The sequence below is a fragment of the Plectropomus leopardus genome, chromosome 10 (genome assembly GCF_026936395.1).
Source record: "Plectropomus leopardus strain MGB_pleo_1.0 chromosome 10, ASM2693639v1, whole genome shotgun sequence".
In the NCBI taxonomy this organism is placed as follows: Eukaryota; Metazoa; Chordata; class Actinopteri; order Perciformes; family Serranidae; genus Plectropomus; species Plectropomus leopardus.
Window position 1 is genome coordinate 11,261,801 of NC_142185.1, and position 19,326 is coordinate 11,281,126.

The 19,326-nt window shown below is 40.0% G+C and overlaps 1 protein-coding gene across 3 annotated transcripts; it reads right to left on the reverse strand.

Moving 5' to 3' along the window:
* Window positions 1-348: 348 nt before the first annotated feature.
* Window positions 349-19,298, reverse strand: cfap65 (cilia and flagella associated protein 65). Of its 3 annotated transcripts, none has more exons than XM_088083036.1 (35): window positions 18,918-19,298; window positions 18,530-18,612; window positions 17,348-17,538; window positions 17,132-17,234; window positions 16,502-16,668; window positions 16,068-16,276; window positions 15,410-15,546; window positions 15,099-15,324; window positions 14,672-14,940; window positions 14,385-14,579; window positions 12,787-13,019; window positions 12,491-12,647; window positions 12,172-12,300; window positions 11,682-11,933; window positions 11,440-11,579; window positions 11,238-11,322; window positions 10,955-11,101; window positions 9,914-10,079; window positions 9,383-9,511; window positions 9,070-9,283; window positions 8,788-8,916; window positions 7,667-7,757; window positions 7,438-7,523; window positions 7,250-7,316; window positions 6,901-7,011; window positions 6,331-6,522; window positions 5,832-5,990; window positions 4,972-5,115; window positions 4,697-4,813; window positions 4,392-4,526; window positions 4,259-4,309; window positions 3,889-4,103; window positions 3,546-3,677; window positions 2,198-2,611; window positions 349-1,953 (listed from the first exon to the last, which is right to left on the reverse strand). In XM_088083036.1, the coding sequence occupies exons 2-35, from the start codon at window positions 18,608-18,610 to the stop codon at window positions 1,896-1,898; spliced, it is 5,331 nt and encodes a 1,776-aa protein (XP_087939162.1). In that variant the 5' UTR covers window positions 18,611-18,612; window positions 18,918-19,298; the 3' UTR covers window positions 349-1,895. The 3 variants fall into 3 exon arrangements, with proteins under 3 accessions (XP_087939162.1, XP_087939161.1, XP_087939160.1); XM_088083035.1 differs by having other exon boundaries at window positions 12,787-13,022; window positions 17,348-17,535; window positions 18,918-19,295; XM_088083034.1 differs by having other exon boundaries at window positions 12,787-13,022; window positions 18,918-19,295.
* Window positions 19,299-19,326: the final 28 nt, after the last annotated feature.

Consider the following 19,326-nt stretch of genomic DNA (forward strand, 5'->3'; position numbering starts at 1 on the left):
CAAAGGATGAGGAAAGGGAAATGGTCTGTGGCAACCACCTGCAAAACCAGTCCTTAATAGGAGTTTTCTTGCTAATTGCCGCTCCTTTCAACCTGTTGTCCCATTTGCACAACAGCAGGTGAAACTGATTCACAACCATTATTGCTTCCTTAGTGGACACCTTGATATCCAGAAGTGTGATTGACTTGGAGTTACACTGTTATGTGTTTTTTAACAGTGTAAATACATATACTTTCATAGAAACACACACATACATAACTACATACACATACGTCACAGGTGTAAGTGGTGACAGAGTGGTCTTCTTTTGGGGAGCAACACTGACCCAAAACAACATGCAGACAGGGATTTACAGGAAATGGTTTAATTTATTAAAAACTAATGTGCAAGTTAAGAGCAGGCTAAAAAATGAGAAAAGTCCTGAGCTCTAAAATGGAATAAAAAGATTTTTAAAAAAAGGATAAAACAGTGTCTATAAAAGTTTGTCTGCCTCTCGCAGCCTGATGGCGTCCTCCACTGACGAAAAAAGTGGGAGGGAAATTGGGTCAGCAAATTGTATGTATTAACTTCCTATTACATCCAGATTCTGAACTAAGATTGAGTCTATTAGTCGCAGATTTCAACAGATAAAATTTAGTTCCATAATAATCAATAAACGTAATCCACAGCAAACAAAACACAAAAACAAAGAACATCCATGCAAATAAAGAAATACATGAAATAAACAAAGCGAAACACATAAAAAACAAGGGCTCTTCTCTTAACGTAGTTAGCTGACTGCAGTTGCTCTTACAGTATGTATGCAGTATGCATACAATTGAGACATATTAAGCCATTCTAAGGTAACATTCGTTCAAATACTGGTTGACATTTTTTGACTCATTTATCCATTTAGCTTCGTGCAGCGATAGTATATTAAGATATTTGTACACATGAGTTGCAAAATATTATTACTACTTACACTTAAATGTGCTGTCATCTGTCATTGTGGTGTCTGTTATTACATCTAGCCGACTGTCATCTGTCAGTGAGCTGTCACAAGTTTGTGCTCTCTCGGCTTTGTTTATAACACATGACACACCGTGACGTATGTGACGTACCATCCGCTGCGCAGAGGATTGTAGGTCAGAATTGCCAGAAAAGCATGGCTTTGGCATACTGCATTTCACATACTTTGTATTGGGACATACTATCCCTGCCTTCCAATACTAATACTTCCATACTATTTAGTATGCCAGAAAAAGATTTAGTATGCCCCAATACGAAGTATGTGAAATGCAGTCTGCCAAAAAATACCAGGATGTCATACTACACCTGACCACATTTTGCAGTATGCAAGCCAGCATACTTTTCTGGCTATTGTTACCCACAATCCTCTGCGCAGATGCAGATTCATCACATCTTGACAGCTGGTTGACAGCTGACAGAAGCCGCACTGATGGATGACAGTGTATTCAAATGACTGATGACCAGGCACATGGTAATTATACCAATATATATTTATAAAAAAAATTCATTTATTTTTATAACAAAAATATATGAAAATAACAATATCAGAGAAATGCATAGGCTAATAAAAATGAATATATACTGTAAGAATCCACAGTGTATGCGGTTATAACTTAGAAGTTAAACGTTAAGTAACAATTGCAGAGCTCTCCATGTTAACCTCCATCTCTGTTGAGATGGCTAATGGCGATTTGTTTCATCTCCATGGTAATAGTTATATAAGAAAGAGGGTCAAAGTTCAGGCTGCAGTATTATGAAGAAGTAGTATGTCCTGATTGTGTGCATACTGCATGCAACAGTACATACTTTGCAAGGGCAGCCATAGTACCTACTAAAAGTAAAAAGAAAAAGTATGCGATTCGGAACGCATCCACAGTCCACATCTCTCAGCTCAGCTGGAGGCCCTGCTGCTCCTTCCGTGCCCTTGGTTGTCCTAGCCGTAGGCTGGCATCCAAAAATGACAAAGTATAGTATGTCAAAAAACATCAAATTTTGAGATGTCAAAAAAATGGCTGAAAACAACATATTATAGCTTGTAGAGATACCTCATAGTTTACAATGTCGAAAAAAAAGGCAATGTCGCTTTCTGGTTCTGGACGTTTCTGCCAATATGTTAACCATATTTTATTTCAATAAACAAGGGAGGGAGGCAACACTGCCAGAGCTATTGTACAATGTGTGTCTTCACCTTGTAGAAACAGGTGGCAAGATAACAGTGCGGGGGTGCGCTGTGAGGACAAGCTCTCCTCTAACGGCTTCCATCATCAGGTTCTGGAGGGTGTTCAGCAAAACATCCTCCCTCATGTCAGCAGGCACATGTTCAGTGCATGGTGTGTTTTGTGTTTGGGGCCAGTTTCTCAAATATCCTGCAGTTCCCTCACTGTCCACTTTGTTGTGCTGTTGTCTCTGCCCAGTCAATGTCCTTCTCAAGAGAACCTGAGGTTGGGGTGTAGAGTTAGATGATGTGGAACAGGGAGGGGGAGGGAGGGAGGATTGGGATAAGGGGCACTGAGAATGACTAGTTTTACGAGGCCAGTCGGGGGTGGGTTTAAATTGATAAGAAATCAGAGATTGGGTGAAGGCTGGATCATCTATTATGTCCCTAGAAAAGGAGCAAGGGAGAGTCACATTAATATACACACACACACACACACACACACACACACTCACACGCACACAAAAATAGACAAGTTCTTGTTAAAGTGCCCTTAAAATAACTAAATCCATCCATCTACACAAAACTAATCCTAAAGTTCCATCTAATATCAAATGAGAATGACTGCAACAAGGTTGTTTGCCTTCCCAAACCAATAAAGTTGCAGTTGCATATGTAGCAATGACAGTCGACAGTGTTTTAAATATGGATGTTGCTACAAAGAATGTAAAAACGCTAAAACTTGAATGCTTCACACACATCTTCAACCAGACAGCCTCAGTTGTGACATTAAATATTGGCCACACTGAAGTTACCCTTTGACCTTTCGGATATAAAATGCCATAACTTCCTCATTTTATTCTTTAAGACCTTTGTGTATTTTTTTGTTACAATTAGTGTTTGAATTCTTGAGTTATGGCCAAAAAAATGTTTTTTGAGATCACAGTAACCTCTGACAAACACAAACACAAGCTCACAATGACCTTGACCTTTAACCACCAAATCTACTAAGTTTATTGTTGAGTTCAAGTGAACAGCTGCGCCAAATTTGAGGAAATACCCTTCAGGTCTTAAGGTCAAGGCTACATTGACCCGGACATTTGACTAGCAAAATCTGATCAGTTCATCACTGAGTCCAAGTGGACATTTTTGCCAAATTTGAAGACAGTCCCTCAAGGCATTCTTGAGAAATAGCTTTTATAAGATTGGGATGGACAGATGGATGGACAGACTGACTGCAAATCCGAACACATAATGCTTCTGGCCATGGCTAGCCCCACTGTGGAGGCACAACATGTTAAATGAATCCAGTGTGTAGGTCAGGCTGGATCTGAATGTTAGTCGCATGCTGCATATATCTGTGTGTCAGTGTAAGTGTTACCTGAGCAAAGAAGTCAGTATGTGCTTTACGATGTCTCTAAAAGGACCACATAATGGGGAAGGCGGCCCAGCAGGGAGGGATGTGCTTGAAGAAGTTGTTTCAGGTTGTCGGGGCTTGACTAACTGATGGCATCTTAGGAGGACAGCACAGATACAAATGTTTCTGCTATTACACATGTAGAATGGAGATAAAGCTCCATTGGTTGCTTTACAGGAGTCACAACTTGTTTCCTAATTCCTAAGTAAGTTTTAAAAGTAAAAGGAATTCTTATATAAAAGATGTGCTTTAAAGATCAGTCTTTTTTTTGTGGTTGTGAAGTGTGAACTGTGTAAGAATGCTTTACCTATAGTGCTTATTGAACTGGTCGGGGAAGTGTGGAAGGTACTCCAGAAGCCCGTGGGAGTGTGCTGTAACCTCAAGATGGAGCAGAGTAGGTTGAGGGAGTTCTGGGAATCTCCATGCTTTTGCTGTTTGCCGCTGTGCCCGCCGCTCAGCTCTTGTTAGCTTGGTACATATTGTGCCCACTGTTTCACTACCACCATTGATAGGAGGAAGAGTCTGAAGAGGAGAAAGAGTGAAACACAAATGTACAATCAAAATGAAGCCATACTTCATAAAATATCAAATGTTCTTTTTTTGAGTGTCTATAAATAAATGTGAGTACTATATTCATTCATAAGACAGTCCTTATATATACAGCAAATGAAAACCACCTTGTATTTCCTGAGGGGTGGCCCTTTTCTTACTGGAGATGCTACAAGTTCCTGTAAAAAGACAAAGAGTAAATTGGTGAACAAAGACTGTTACGTCAATGACAAAACTATGGCATTAAATGTGAAGAAGGACCTTGTTTATAAGAAGTCCTTGACTTTCTGTAAGACTTTTGTCCGTGATAGTGAATTCATCTTGCTGTCTCTCTTTCTCTTCCTCCCAATGCTGCAATGCATCATGATACCTGGTCAGTGCAGCCTCCTGAGTAACCTAGAAAGAAATAACCACATGTGTCATCTTTGCAGAAAAGTTCAATAAGTCTGTAAAACCAGGACCAAAGTGTCACTGAATGTTGGATTTAAATTAACCAGTCTCAATAAAAACAGAACTCTCATGCTACTTGATGTAGCTTTAAATCTACACTACTCCCACTGTGGTACCTGACAGATGACATCTAGCTGATAAATAGTGGGGTAGTCAGTAGAGGTGAAGGTAAGGACACAAAGTGCACTCTCCCCTGGACACAGACTACCTCGCTCTGGATGGATCTGCACCACCTGACACAACACAAAACATCCAGACAGATGAATATGAGAGAATCTCTGATATACAACCTACATATATAAGAGAGAGGATCTGCTTGTTTCCTCCTCAAAATGTTAAAATTTATTCACATTTATAAAATGTTATTCACGAACTAAATGCCTTTCTATACCTGCTGATTGCATTGCTGCAGCAGGTCCCATGTATAATGGACAGTGTCTTTGTGGGACACATTGGTCAGGAAGAAGATTCTTGAAGATCGTGAGCACACAGGGATGTGGCCGAGAGAGACACTGTCCTCAGACAGAAATACCACCTACACACACACAAACAAACACACATGGACATTTAGGATCAGGATGTGTGGTCCACTGCACCGGACTGGCTCCCCCTGCTAAGGTGTTGGCCTTCAACAGGGATGTAGATCCTGACTAGAGCATCCAGTTCCGCTCCTCCAATCCCAGGGGTGCAGCCCAGGACCTCGACTCTACATATGCCTGGCCAGCCTAATGTTTGAGGTGACTGGAACTTTTTTGCTCACCAACATGTGAGCAAAAAAGTTTTGTTTCTGGTAATATTGTATACTACTGAAGTAGTATTAAGTCTAAACAAGTTCTCGTTAAGCTATTCAGGGGACTGGGCTAGGGGTAGATTTCTAAAAATATCGACAGTGCACATAAAGCAGAATTTGCTTAGTTTGAAACACTTTGTGCAGGGGTGCTTTTAAATCTCTGTTTTCAGTTTCCTCTAAGCAATTTTAGATATTAAGGTTTTATTTTCACTTCTGATTTTGTTTAGGTAAGATTAGTAACTCTCATTTCCAAGAGTCCTCTTTTGGTTAAATTTCTTTATTTGAGTTGAATAGCACCCACAAGCCCATTTGTTTGTGTCACTTATCCTAACTATTTACCGAACTTCTGTTCATAAATAACATAATTTGACAAAAAACATCTGTCTTTATTCTGCATCCCTTTACCTTTACGAGCTGCATCGTAACACTCTAAATTGAAATTCATTTTGAAAACCACTCACCTGTCCTGGGAAGGGCAGCCTCTGGACGAAGGGTTCAGATGCTTCAGCATCACCGCAGTTAAATGGGTTTGTGGAACCTGGTGTAGGAGAATAAAGCCCACAACCCTCAAACCTCACAAGTGTGGAGTCTCCATTCTGGACATGTATAGGAATATCCATCTGATGATACACAAAGAAAACATGATCACAGGTTGTATAGTTAAGTTCTTGGCTAATTGTATAAATGCTATGGTATATTTAATAAAATTAATAAAAAATAGTTTAATTGATGATCTGTGAAAGTAAGTATACCGATTTTTGGTGCTTTTTCATCACGAATTTCTGATCCTGCTTGATCTCTAAATTGCTTTGAACTTAATTATAATGCTACAGAGAAAACACATTAATTAGAATAAAAGCTGCCTAAATCAGTTGTATAAAAGGTTCAGAGGTACAGTCACTGCTGCCTTCTTACCACTGTCAGTGGTAAGAAGGCAACGGAGTATGGCTGGATCCTTACGTGGTACAGCTTAGTCTCCAGTGGAGAGAAGATCCATTCAAGCATGGCCGTCCTCCCAGGTAGGACCTCTCCCTCTGGATTGAGGCAGCACAGCACTGGATGGTTAAAGTTGTCCACCTGAAGCTGTGACAATGCAGCTATGTCCACCTCGTAACGGACTGGCACTGCACCGCCATTGTGTAGTTCATACATCTACAAGGCAAAGATATGCAAATGGCAGGTCATCTGGGTTTTGTCAAACCTTTTAGAGAATCTCAGGTTGTAATGTTAACAGTTATTTTACAGGTATTTTTAATAGAGAGGAGCACATTCCAGTCGAACAGTGGACAATGAATGGATTGGACAATGGAGAAACTGAATTTATGCTTTTATCTTTCTATGAATGAAACAGAAATAGATTTTTATTTTGATTCCAGTGAGAAAGTTAAATAACAGGAGAAGTCTGTCACCTGTTATACTGAATACGATTTCATGTATGAAGAATAATACTATCAACCTGAGTGCAATATATTTCAGCTCACTGGAAGTGGCCCACACCTAAAAGGCTTTTAAGTTAAAGAAATTGCACACCTGCCTCGGAGGAGTACAGTCCCCAACAGTAACAGAAGTAAAGACATGTCGCTTGGAGGCAAAGTGTAGATATGGTCTGTCTTTCTCCACCGTCACCCCCTGAAAGTTCAGCTGCACACAAAACAACATCACATGCACGTGGAGTGGAAATTAAAAACCGGAAAAATATTACCATTCAGCATACTTAGTGATGTATTGGGTTAGTTTATTTCTCCATCCCTCAAGATAAAAAGGGACAATACAGGAGTAGTACCACTGAAGTGAAAGAACTGTGGAATTTGCATTTTCTGTTTTGTGGGACTTGAATAAATATAAGCCTAAAGCAACTTTATGTGGATGTTTTCCTTACCAAGATCTCTCTGCCATAAGAGAGTTTAAAGACAACAGGAAACCGATCTGTTCCAACAAAGTCATGGCTGTGAAGGACAACATTTAGATCATTTTAGGATCACGTTATTAGTGTCATCTGATTTTAAGTGACACATCCTTGCTATCTGATTTATCATTCTGTGCTGTGTCCTTTCTATAATCTCTGACCTGTAGGTGAAGTGTACCGCCCTCTGCTGGCCAGGGAGCAAAGTCCCAGAACGGGGAGTAATACTGAACAGATGATTGTCTTGAACCTGTCGGTGTGATCAAGATGTGTGTGCTTTGTGTCAGTATCTTTTTCAGATCATTTAAAATGTGACAATCTCAGTAAATTTCCATCACATGGTTTTATTTGAAATCCCTCCTTGATTTGATATAAAGAACAGACATGCCTGACCTTCATCTGGTACAGTTCAGTGCTGCTAAATTCGCCGGTCTCGGCCCAGTACTCCAACTCTATCTGTTGGTCCTCTGGAAACAAGAATGCCCTAATATTGAGGAGAAGACCAAAAATCAGAACATCAAACAGATAAGTAGAAAACTAGAATAATAACCTCGCTTATATGCCTTTGCACACCAGTCAATGTGCACTTACAGCTTCACACAAATCTTCCCCCCGGCAGCACAGAAGATCTATACAATCAGCTCAGTTTTAAGGTGGGCACTGAAGATAAGTGTCACCAATTCAGTGTCTGACCAAATGCATTCCCTTCTGTTATGACGTTATGTAATGGACATGCGAGTGTTTTCGCAGAATATTATGATGCCACAGAAAAGCTGACCTTTGATCTTTTGACAAAATGTCACATTATCATTATTTTGTCAAAATGCTGTCATAATTTGTACATGAATTCACGAGTCATGGCTAAAAACATGTTTTGTGAGGTCACAGTTACCTTTGACTTTATACTACAAAATTCTAACCAGGTTCAAGTGGACGTTATATGCCAAATTTGAGGAAACTCTGCCGAGACCTTCTTAAAATATTGCCTTCATGAGAATTAGACGGACACAAGGTTACAGTGACCTTGACCTATGAACACCAAATTCTAATTGGTTCATGCATGACTTAAACTGGATGTTTGAGACAAATTTAAAGAAATTCCCTAAAGGTGTTCTTGAGATACTGCGTTCACGTAATTGAGACAGATGCAAAGTCACAGTGACCTTTGACCACCAAAATCGAATAAGTTAATGGTTGATTCCAAGTGTATTTTTGTGCCAAATTTGATGAAATTCCCTCAAAGCAATCTATCTCATTCACAAAAATGGGACGGACGGAGGATAGACGGATGGACAGACGGATGGACAGACGGAAAACCAGAAAACATAATGCCTCCGGCCATGACTAAACATTTATTCATATTGTCCAGCAATTATCAAGCTCTACTTTACTGTCCACAGTCATCAGTAAAATTCTAAAATGATTTGCTGTATACAACAGTCTGGTCTGTTATACTGCACTGCATAGAATGCCTTTGATGTATTGTTTTCTCTACAGTCTGACTTTTCACTCACCAGTCTACAGGGAGGGAGCCCGGGTTGTGAAACATCAACATGACAGTTGAGGGCTCTGAATTCAAGGGAGCGGCACTAAAGTTGAAGTCCAACATGGCTTTGGAAAAGATGGAAGGAGAACTGCTCAGACTAGAGGCAGGAAAAGAAGACAAAATCATACACACTCCACACCCTGACAATGGAGATAAAGGATATCTCTTTAAATATTTAAGTATTATTCTCATAAAATAAATGTTTCCACTGATAATGTTTAGTTGAGCGATAATATAATCTGCCACTTACCTGTGGCTAGTCGGAGTTCTGTAGGTGAGTTCTGCAGGGGAAGGGTTGGACAACATGTGCTCGTTGAGGCTCTCCAGTGAGAAGAGTTTCCATTGGTGCACTTTGCTGAGTCTGCCCACACTTCCACCACTACAGGCATTGATGACCTGTAGGGTGGGGAACACGCCCTGAGCACGCACTTCACATGCTGCTTGGGGAGGGCATGAGACAAACCCTGGGGAGAGAGCAGTGAGTATCAAGACATCAAAAAATGACACATATATATATGAATAAATACATATATAGTTTTGTAGTGTTTGTGTTTTCTATCTACCTCTGGTATTCAGCATCTGGTAGCTGATGGTCCACAGGTACTGGGCTCGCCTGTGTGGTCTGACAGTGGCTCGCAGCAGCATTTCGGAGTGTGAGGCGATGGTTCCCCTCTCACAGTCCAGCTGAAGGGCTAAAGGGCCACACAGGACACAGCTAGTCCACAACACTGTTCCAACTATATCTCTGTTTTATTATGGTCAGCAGCACATTTTATTTTAACTGTCATGTTTATCATCATCTAGTAATAGTTTTACATAAGTCAGAGCTGGTGAGGTCACAGCACTGGTTCTGTTTTAGCACTGGCATTGCTGACTTTTTATACAAAGAGTTGGAAATGTTTTTATTGTCAGCAAATTAAATGATTGATTGGTCACAGTATTGCTAAGGTGCAATTGTTTGATGGGCAGAAAAGACAGACAGATTGCGCAGTGATGATTCATTTGCCTTACTGACAGTGTTACAAGTTAAAATCAAATATGATCATGTAAATGCAGTACGGAAATGAAGACAAGAACCTCACAAAATAGAGTACCATTTGGCTCAGTCTCAGAGTCATAAGAAAGTTCCTCATCCAGAAGAATCTGCTCTACAGAGAGACGAATGGAAACAGAGCAGGGGCTGTTGTTTACAAGAGGGATCTGAATAGAACGATAGCTTCCAACCAGAGTCTCCCCTACATCCAGGACTGCTTTCTTTGCCTGCAGAGGAAACAAAGATGCACGCACTGCTATACTAGGTTCAGTTTAAGAATAACTCACACTCCAAAAGATGAGTGCAACAGTCACAGGTGGGATCAAGTCATTGTTTTGCAAATTACAAGTCTAAAGTCGAGTCCCAAGTCAAAACTGACAAGTCCTGAGTCAAGTCCAAAGTCCTAAATTTTGGGTTTTGAGTCCTTAGCACGTCATAATGTGCTTTTCGCCAAAACTATCCCATTTAGACAACATACTGATGATATATTAAATTTACAAAAAACAAGAAGGTTTTTCATTGCTTGCTTACTTTGCAATATTAGTCTTGACTTCCCATTTTCTGCAACTTCAAATGTCTGACCAAGTCTGAAGTTGTTGGCTCTCCATCTGTAAATTTTGACCCACATATTTTACAAAGTGCAAATTGTTTTTGTATCTTTGGCATTGTGTCTTCCAACTGGCACTTAATAATGCAACATTACTTCCTCATGGTTCTCTCCTGCAACTTGACAGGATGCCGTTAGACTGATTCACATAAAGTGGATGTTGGGAATTAGGGGTCAATTTGCTGGGAATGAACAGCACTTGATTCGGGAAGTGAGAACAGATTAATTGCATACTTTTTAAATGAAACGCTTTTTAATCTTTGAGCTTCAAGTATTTTCAAGTCAACGGGTTAAAGTCTGAGTGAGGTCACAAGTCACTTGTGTTAAAGTCCAAGTCAAGTTGCAATTCTTTTTTGATTTTGTCAAGTTGAGTCTAAAGTCATCAAATTTGGGACTCAAGTGACAACAGTCATTTGAACTTTAGTTAAAATTCACATAAAGCTCTAGTACATGCACATACACACAAAAATCACACACACAAAATGTCACACCCACCTCTATTGAGCCTTTAGAGCCCATCGCCACCACTTGAAGGGCAAGGTGTGACTTGTCAAATCCAGGACTCTCAATTGGCCAGAAGGTAAGGGTGGGTTTAAGTGTGTATGTTTTTTCTTCCAGTGGGCTGAAGGACCATATCTGGACCTGTAACATCAATCAGTCACAAACAAGAGTTTTATGAAAAAGTAAATAAACTCAGGTACTAAGATTTTGTTTTTTAATAATCAAATGCATAGCCTCTGCTTGCATAAATGTATGTATGGCTCTTTCAGTCTCTTACTGAGCTCTCACTGGGATGCAGTTTACCAGCATCTGGTTGAACACAGATAAGGTCCTGGTCTGCCTCTGGAATGCTCCATTGGAATCTATCATAAAGGACAATCACAGAAAGCCAGCTGTAAACATGATTAATGATGCAGGGCTAACTCCAGACCACAAACAATACACTGAAAAATGTCACAACAACCATTATGTCAACTAACCGTAGAGGTAAACGGCTGAGGTTCCTGATCTGGTGAGAGCGCTGCGTCCGAGAGCCCAACGCTGTTGGCTGGAAATATAAACTGTTGTCGCCTTCCAGAGACACACACAGCTTTTCCACCGCACTAACAACTGTCAGCTCCTAAAGGACACAGAAGCAGATGCACAGATGAAATAACCTGCATGTGTGGGTGCAGGGGAGACCATAGCTTTTGTCCTTTGAGCTCCTGTGTAGTGTATATACCTTTGTGTGTTTAGCTGCATTGAGCTGAAGGTGAAAGCTGAACCCCTCTTTTGGACTGTCTTCTGTGGGAGTTGTTCTGAGGGTGAGGATTTGGTGATTCCCAGGCGGGATCAAACCACAGCTCGGTAGTACAGACACAGATTCCACCAGGGCAGGGTTTGAGCTGTGGTCCAGACAGAAAGTCAGGGGCAGGTCTCCATGATTGTGGAGGACAACCGTCCGACAGGAAAGAACACCACAGGCAGGGAACACCTTGAAAGACCAAAAAATTACAGAGTATTATCTCTTAGTGTATGATAAAATCTCCTTTGTACTGGTTTCAAAGGAAAATTTTACAGTAGTTTGAGTAGGCCTCCATCTTCTTTTCAGTGGTAAATGATAAATGCCACCTTAAGTATTTTACTGTTTATTAAAAAAGACAAAAAATAAACACAGAGGTAGAGAAAGATAAACTGTATCACTTGTGTTCTTTCTCATGCTTGTGTCTCACCACTTGAGGGGGCTTCAGGGAGCAGCATGGGACGAAATGCTCTTTGCCTGGCTGAAAGGAGTGGCCAATGACTCTCACAGTCACACACCAGGGTGGACACAGCAGTCGCTTCTCACTGTTATCATTGTCCTGCAGCATCCAGAGAGGGAAGAGGACAGGATAAAAGAATATTTATAGTTGTGCTCTCAACAGAGAGACAAACAACAGTATGCTTCCATAGAATTTTAATGGTGTTTTGAGACATTTATCCAAAATTGAAAGATACTATGGCTTTGTGTTAGAGATTTTTTTTAAATTGTAGATTATCCTACAACATTACCTTATAGTATGCAAAGCACTCTAGTTGTGCTCCATGCAGAGTATTGAGCTGCTTGGGGTTATAGGTCACTCTGAATGAAGTGGACTTCAGTGGAGCTAGGTCCCATGATGATGGAGAGACAGAGAATGGAGAGTGTTGGGCAGCAGTCCACACCAGGCTGGAACAGAATCACATGCAACAGAAATCATATGGAGCAAGAAAAACTGTACAAAAGATATTTCCAGTCATGTTTTATGTAGCAACAAATGTATATAGTGTCATAGTGAGAAGCTACAATCCAGAGCAAGCAGGGGTACCTGAGTTTCTTCGTGGTGTGGTTTGTGATAGAGACTGGTTGAAAGGACGTGGTTGAAAAGGACAAAGAGGAGGGTGTTTTGTGATTAAACAGCAGCTCACTGGGCACCACGGATACATGTGGGGACGATAAAGAACTGTAAAAGAGCGGGTCCATGCACCCCAAACAGGATTGGTAATATTCCCCAATGGGATCTGTGGACACCACACTGGTACTTTCTGGTCTCTGGTGTGACTGCTAGAAAATAACAGAGAAAAGGAGTCAGGGAGACAATATTAAACAAATGCTGTGACCATTGCTTGTGATACCTGGGCCTAATCTCATATACATATATATATATATATATATGTGTGTGTGTGTGTGTGTGTGTGTGTGTGTGTGTGTGTGTGTATATATACATATATATATATATATATGTATATATATACACATATTTTACTTTTAGTACGGAACCTGCCCTTAAAAGTACATACTGTTGCATGCAGTATGCACTCAAACTGGCAATGGTAAACAATAATGAAGTACATTTACTTATGCACTGTACTTAAGTACTGTTTTTGAGTATCTGTACTTTACTTGGGTATTTTTTGGGTGGAAACTTATTACTTAAACTCCACTACATTTTAAAGACAAATGTGGACTTTTGACTCCCCTACATTTCTATGAATGCTCTTGTTACTTATTATATTAAGTTTGAAGTCAGTAGATGTTTTTTTTCTTTTCTGAAATGCAAAAGCACATAAACTGTGATCATGCAGTTCTGCATATGGTTTGTTTGTCATAGTGGTATACCCATAAAACTATCTCGTGCATGTACTACACAGAGTGGGCAGCTCATCAGCAGAGAAAGGTAAAAAAGTCATCAGCAGGTAGATGTATTTGGTTATGGGGTGTAAGTAATTGCTACTGCAGCAGATGGAGATGAATATTCCCCACCAGATCACCCATGGCCATACTACAAGTCCATGTTTCAAGTTTTTTAAATAAAGAATGATTCTTATCGTTTTAAATGTAGAATGCACACACATACTACACCACCAACGAAGGTCAACAGTTCTTCTGTTGTTACTTTGCCATGTTGAACTTTTAAGTTACAACTTCATACATTGTAGATTCTAGCATGTTATATCCGCAACAGTGAAATGACATATGTGTTTGTATGTCATTGTCATATTTTTTTTTCTTTTGTTGTTGGTGATCTTTATGAGTATTTTGTTCACTCACACAATATTCCTAATTTTACTATTCAACTGATCATCATCAACCGGTCATCTGTCATTGTGGCATTTGACAATTGTCAAGCGTCTGTCAAAGAGCTGTTAAGCTGTCATCTTGTGGCACAGTTGATCGGTTTCATCCTCAGCTGTGTAAAGGATTGTGGGCTAGCCTGCATACTGCAAAATGCGACTTGATGCAATAGGACATTTTGGTATTCTTAGCATACTGGATTTAACACGCTATTTATTGGGATATACAACATCTTTTTTTGGCATAATAAACAGTGTGATAGTTTGAGTATTGGAATGCACTTCTAGTGTTCATAAGTTAGTAAATGTTTTCTTTGAAGAGAAAATAACTCCATCCCCTTTGGCACTTTACCTCCTCTAGGGGGCAGAGCACTCCCTGTTGGTTCAAGTGTACATCGGGATCTTGCTGCATGGCACTGGTCATGTCTGATGGGTCCTGTCTGCCATACCAATGGAGTTTGTAAAGAACCAGGTGCTCAGGTTTCAGTATGGCTGGTTGCTGGAGCTCTGAGTGACAGGTACCAATCAGGTCAAGGAACACCGGGTCCTACCGGGGAGAGCAGGTAGGTAGATTAAATAGTCTTGATGATGTTTGTGTGTGAGCTAAGATTGAGTACGCATCTGAATAAAGGCTCCTACCCTGTGCAGTATGAAACATGCCACTCTCCTGCGATGCACAATAGGCTGTGTGGGCCTATAGACTGCTTTCAGTTTGGTGTGGCTATGTGGGTGTACAGTGCCACTTGCTGGCTGGATGCTGAACACACTGTGCCCACTGCAGTCAAGGTCCCATTGGAAGAAAGCCTCAACAGGTGAAGAATTAACCAGCTCCACAGTCTGTTCAACTCTTCCTCCTTCCTCAACACAGCCAAAGTCCACCACAGAGCAGGACAAGGAAAGTTTGGGACCTAGTTACCAAAAGAAATACTTTTATACACAATTCCAGATGCATAGTTAAATATCCCCTATCTTTACAGAGATATATTTTCAGGGTATACATTTATCTAAAATTGCAAAACAATATCCTTTTAGATTGTGTACGTGTACCTTTCTGTAAGTTACCTACCTATACAGTTTCCAGTGAGTTTGAGCCGGGTTTTATTGAGTGCCCCTCTACATTTTAGAGATAAGTACTCGACAGAGACACTATCCACCTCAGCAGGAGTAAAGGTGACTGTAATCTGAAGTGATCCACCAGGCGCCACCTTGCCCCTACTCACATCACAGCTGAACTCTGTCCCCAACAAAGGCATCCCACTGGACAGTCGTGAAAGAGAGAAAGATGCAGTTACCTGTAAGAGAGAGGTGCAAACAGCAATGAGAGGGAGGATCATCGAGAGGGGACATTTGTTTTTTGTATCTTTGTGCAGTGCTCACAGGGGAGGGGTTGAAGACGTCAAAGTGTTTCTGCAAACTTTGGCCAACTGCCACAGAGCCAAAGTTCAAAACTGGACAACATTTTTCTTTTTCATCCACGATACCTGGATTTTTCAGCTGAAGACATGGGTATTTAGCTAAAACAAAAAGCAGAGGTAAGACAAGAAAAATGAGAAAGTGTTGCTTCAGCATATGTATTCACAAAAAAATCAGAGAATAACTATATAGCCAATTGCCATATGTTTCCATCCATAATATGCAGAGGCATGTTATCAGTATATCAGGAATAAAATTTGCAATTAAAGTCAAAACAAATATGGCACACAAATCTTTTACTCAAATTTGCAGGTATGAGACTGCAGAACAGCTCTGGGAAATTAACGGCTTAAGTGCTTTGCCTGAAGGTCCTGTCAGATATTATTTGACCATATAGATTCAAGGCATGTTCACAAACATAACTAAGGAGTTTTACTTGGAAAGTTCACAAATTCTGCCGCAAATAGCAAATGTTTAGCTGTTGATCATACATACATGGTACTAATTAATGTGTCTGCCTGTTTTTTCAAAGCCAGTAAGTTAAGTTGGTTACCTCCCAAATCCATATAAACACATGTAAAAATCTGTGGAACTATTAATCTTAGTAATATAGTTATAGTACCCAGTCCCTGCAGCAGCACAGAGCAGCCGGTCTCAGCCTTGTCCCCTTCTTCTCCAAATCTGCAGTTGGCCTGTTGCTGGTATACTAGTGCCTCTCGTGGTCGGAAGACCACAGTTATGTGACACTCCTGGCCAGGCTTCAACAGGCCTAGCTCAGGGCTTAGATTGAACGGGGCTGCACAATCCCACTGGAAGCATGTGTGGAGTTTACTGTAGGAAGAGGCAGGAAATGAGGAAGACAGAAAAACATTTTGAGGGATTTATTAACAGGAGTAAAGTGGAGTGAAAGGGGAAGGCATACAGAGTTTGCCATAATTTATCTCATGAACACACAAACATTAAAAATACATTCATACAAAGCACTCTGCACCCTGCCCTCCAGGTTATTCATCCCTCCTACGGTTCTGAATTAGTCTAATACATACTCAAATGTACCTGACATTTTTTAACAGGAAAGTAGTGTGGGAGGAGTCTCCGACAGCACAGAGTGGCAGCAGCACAGAGTCAGGCACTTCCAGAGCATGGCAGGGGATGGTGGCATGGAGTCTAACTTGGAAGCTGCCATCTCTCCCTTGAAAATCAATGCTGTCTTCATACTCACACTGATCCAAGCAGTCAGACAGACATGCAAACACAGACAGAAGACATGGGACAGGAGAGGTAGACCATGTTACATCTCTTTAAAATTTATATGAAAAACTATCTTGCATCTTATTAAAGCCATATATGTTTCTTGTGGTGCCACAAATCATTTTGTTCTCAACTTTCTTTTGCTCAACAAATACCATAATAATAATGATAATAATGATAATAATAATAATAATAATAATAATAATAATGGACTATATTTTTTTCAGATCCATTTTTTTTGTTATTGTCCCATCTCTCTCACCACTCCATCCTTATTATTTCAACCTGACTGAGCCTTTTTAAAGGTGAGACTGCAAATTTATATCTTGAAAACATTCAGCACATAACTGAAATCCTTGAAAGGAAAAGTTATTTCAAAATACTGATAAGATCTATAACTATATGCAATTCTGTAAAAGTTTTGTTATGTGTTACCCTCTGGAGTGGTCTAAAGCTGACTGGTATGGAGAAAGAAGTGCCTGGGCTTAGGACAATCATCTGGGAAATCGAGGTGCTGAAAAACTTGGACACTGGAGGCCTGTAAAGAGGACAATGATCAGAAACGATTGTCAAATTTACATTGCATTGGTTGGAGGCAAACAAAAACCTAACACTTGCACTTGTTCGAATACTTGAGTGCGTTTGTGAGACCTGACATGTAGCTTTTGCAGCTTGCTGTGAATATTCTTTAACACTAATGTCTTGGTGAACTCTTTTCGCAGGTCCCAGTCCTCCCAGACCAGCTCTGGCTTCAATTCCAACCCATAGAAGCAGCTTCTTTGAATGGACGCTTGTCGCTGGTGTTTTCCATCCCGTTGCCTCTGGTGAATCCCCAGATCCTGCTGGTCAGGGTAATGCAGAAGATTGGAGTTTTGGAAACAGACAAAGATAAATTACTCTTCAAGAAACTGCAGAAGATGCTGCAAAACGTTTCATTTTTATTGCAGACATTATAATGAGAAGAAGATGACAAAAAAGGAACTGAGTTACTAATAAATCTACAGCCTTTTTGCACATGTCACATGTCACATGTCAGCACAACTAATAACTGACACAAAAAATACAGTTTTGTAATGTACCAAAGTTAAAATATTTTGTTACTGTATTGAGGTATTTATGGGTATCCGTACTTAACTTGAGCTTTTATATTTCTGTCAATTTTCATTTTTACTTCACTACATTTTCTAAATAAAATGTATACTTTTACTCCAATACATTTGTTCTGAGCATGTTAATTACAACAAAACAGGGAAGGAGGGGAGGAAGAAGGGAGGGAGGAAAGGATGGATAGATGGATGAAGGAATGGGAGAGAGGGGAAAACTGGATTTTGTTCTTTAAATTCTTTAAATTATGGAAAAAAAATGCTTTACTTCAAAAAATCACATATACTCATTTTTTTTTAGAGTGGCACACATCTTAAAAAAATCATTCACACTTCATAATTCTAAAAAAGGTGTCTACTTGTACTTTCACTTTTTATACTTAAGCAGGCCTACATTTAATATTGTAAAACACTTCTGATACTTAAGTACAATAAATAGCAGATACTTTAAGACTTTTACACAAATAACATAATAGGTGAATTTAACTTCTACCAAATTAATTTTCTGACCATGTTCGACCAAGTATCATTAAGTAGTATCTGTAAGTTACTTTACTCAATGTATGTATGTATGTATGTGTGTTTTTGTGTGTTTATTTGTTTGTTTGTTTTGTAGGTAAATATGTGGAGAAATAAGGCGAGGACAGCCTTATAGTAAATTGTCGATTTCGGCATAGACTGCTGTGGTTCAAGGATGATGACAAGCTGTTGCAGTGCAAACTTAAGTTACTTTGCTATCCTTCCCAGTGGTGGAGGGCTTCCAAGTTGCTCCTGAAGCCATGGGGCCTGGACCTCGAGCCTCAGCTAACATGGCTGGAAAATGACAGAAATCAGGTCGCTTCATAGCGTATTGGTTCAAAATATTAACATTTTTGTTGCTGCCTGACATTTACTGTCCTCTTATGGATTTGTAATTAGGCACAGGTGACACATTTGTTAGTCTCACTCTGAGAGGTATCTGAAAAGCAAACACTGAATCAAAGATCACGCTGAGTGTTTTGGGATTAACGTAAAAAGTTAGCTGTTTGCTAACACAGGAAGTGGAGAGCTGACAGCTAAACAAACTCAAATTCTTGCTCACTAAACACAGTCGGTCTAACGGAACAATGTACGCTTACCTTCATTGATACGCCAAACAGTAGCGCTTTCAAACTACTGTTATCTATTCCATATTAGTTATGAAAGCACGGCAAACAACGGTCACTAGACATCGGTTTATTGGCAACGGCGTTACCACAGCAACAAGCAGTTGTTTGAATCGCCATAGTAATTACGGCGGCCGAGGAGGGACCTTTGCAATTCGCGAACAGGTACTAGGCCCTTTTATTACAATAAAAATACATTTTCATATTTTTCCTTCATTTGTTGAAACTGGATATGTTATATTCATGACATACGATGTTATGACTTTGCGTTATTGAGAAGTTGCCCTATGAAATACGAATATTGGCCATGATTATTGATGACATGACCAGAATGTACACACATGAATTCAGTTTTATTTTTCAGACTATTCCTCTCAAAAAA

Bases quoted from the DNA above. Each gene is read 5' to 3' on its own strand.
- cfap65 (XM_088083034.1), bottom strand. From the start codon at position 18,610: ATGTTAGCTGAGGCTCGAGGTCCAGGCCCCATGGCTTCAGGAGCAACT. The intron at 9,512-9,913 runs GTACTCTATTTT...GTGGCCCTTTAG, and splicing joins CTCTGAGACTGAGCCAAATG to CCCTTCAGCTGGACTGTGAG. The intron at 7,524-7,666 runs GTCAGGCATGTC...TCACACCGACAG, and splicing joins CTGAACTGTACCAGATGAAG to GTTCAAGACAATCATCTGTT.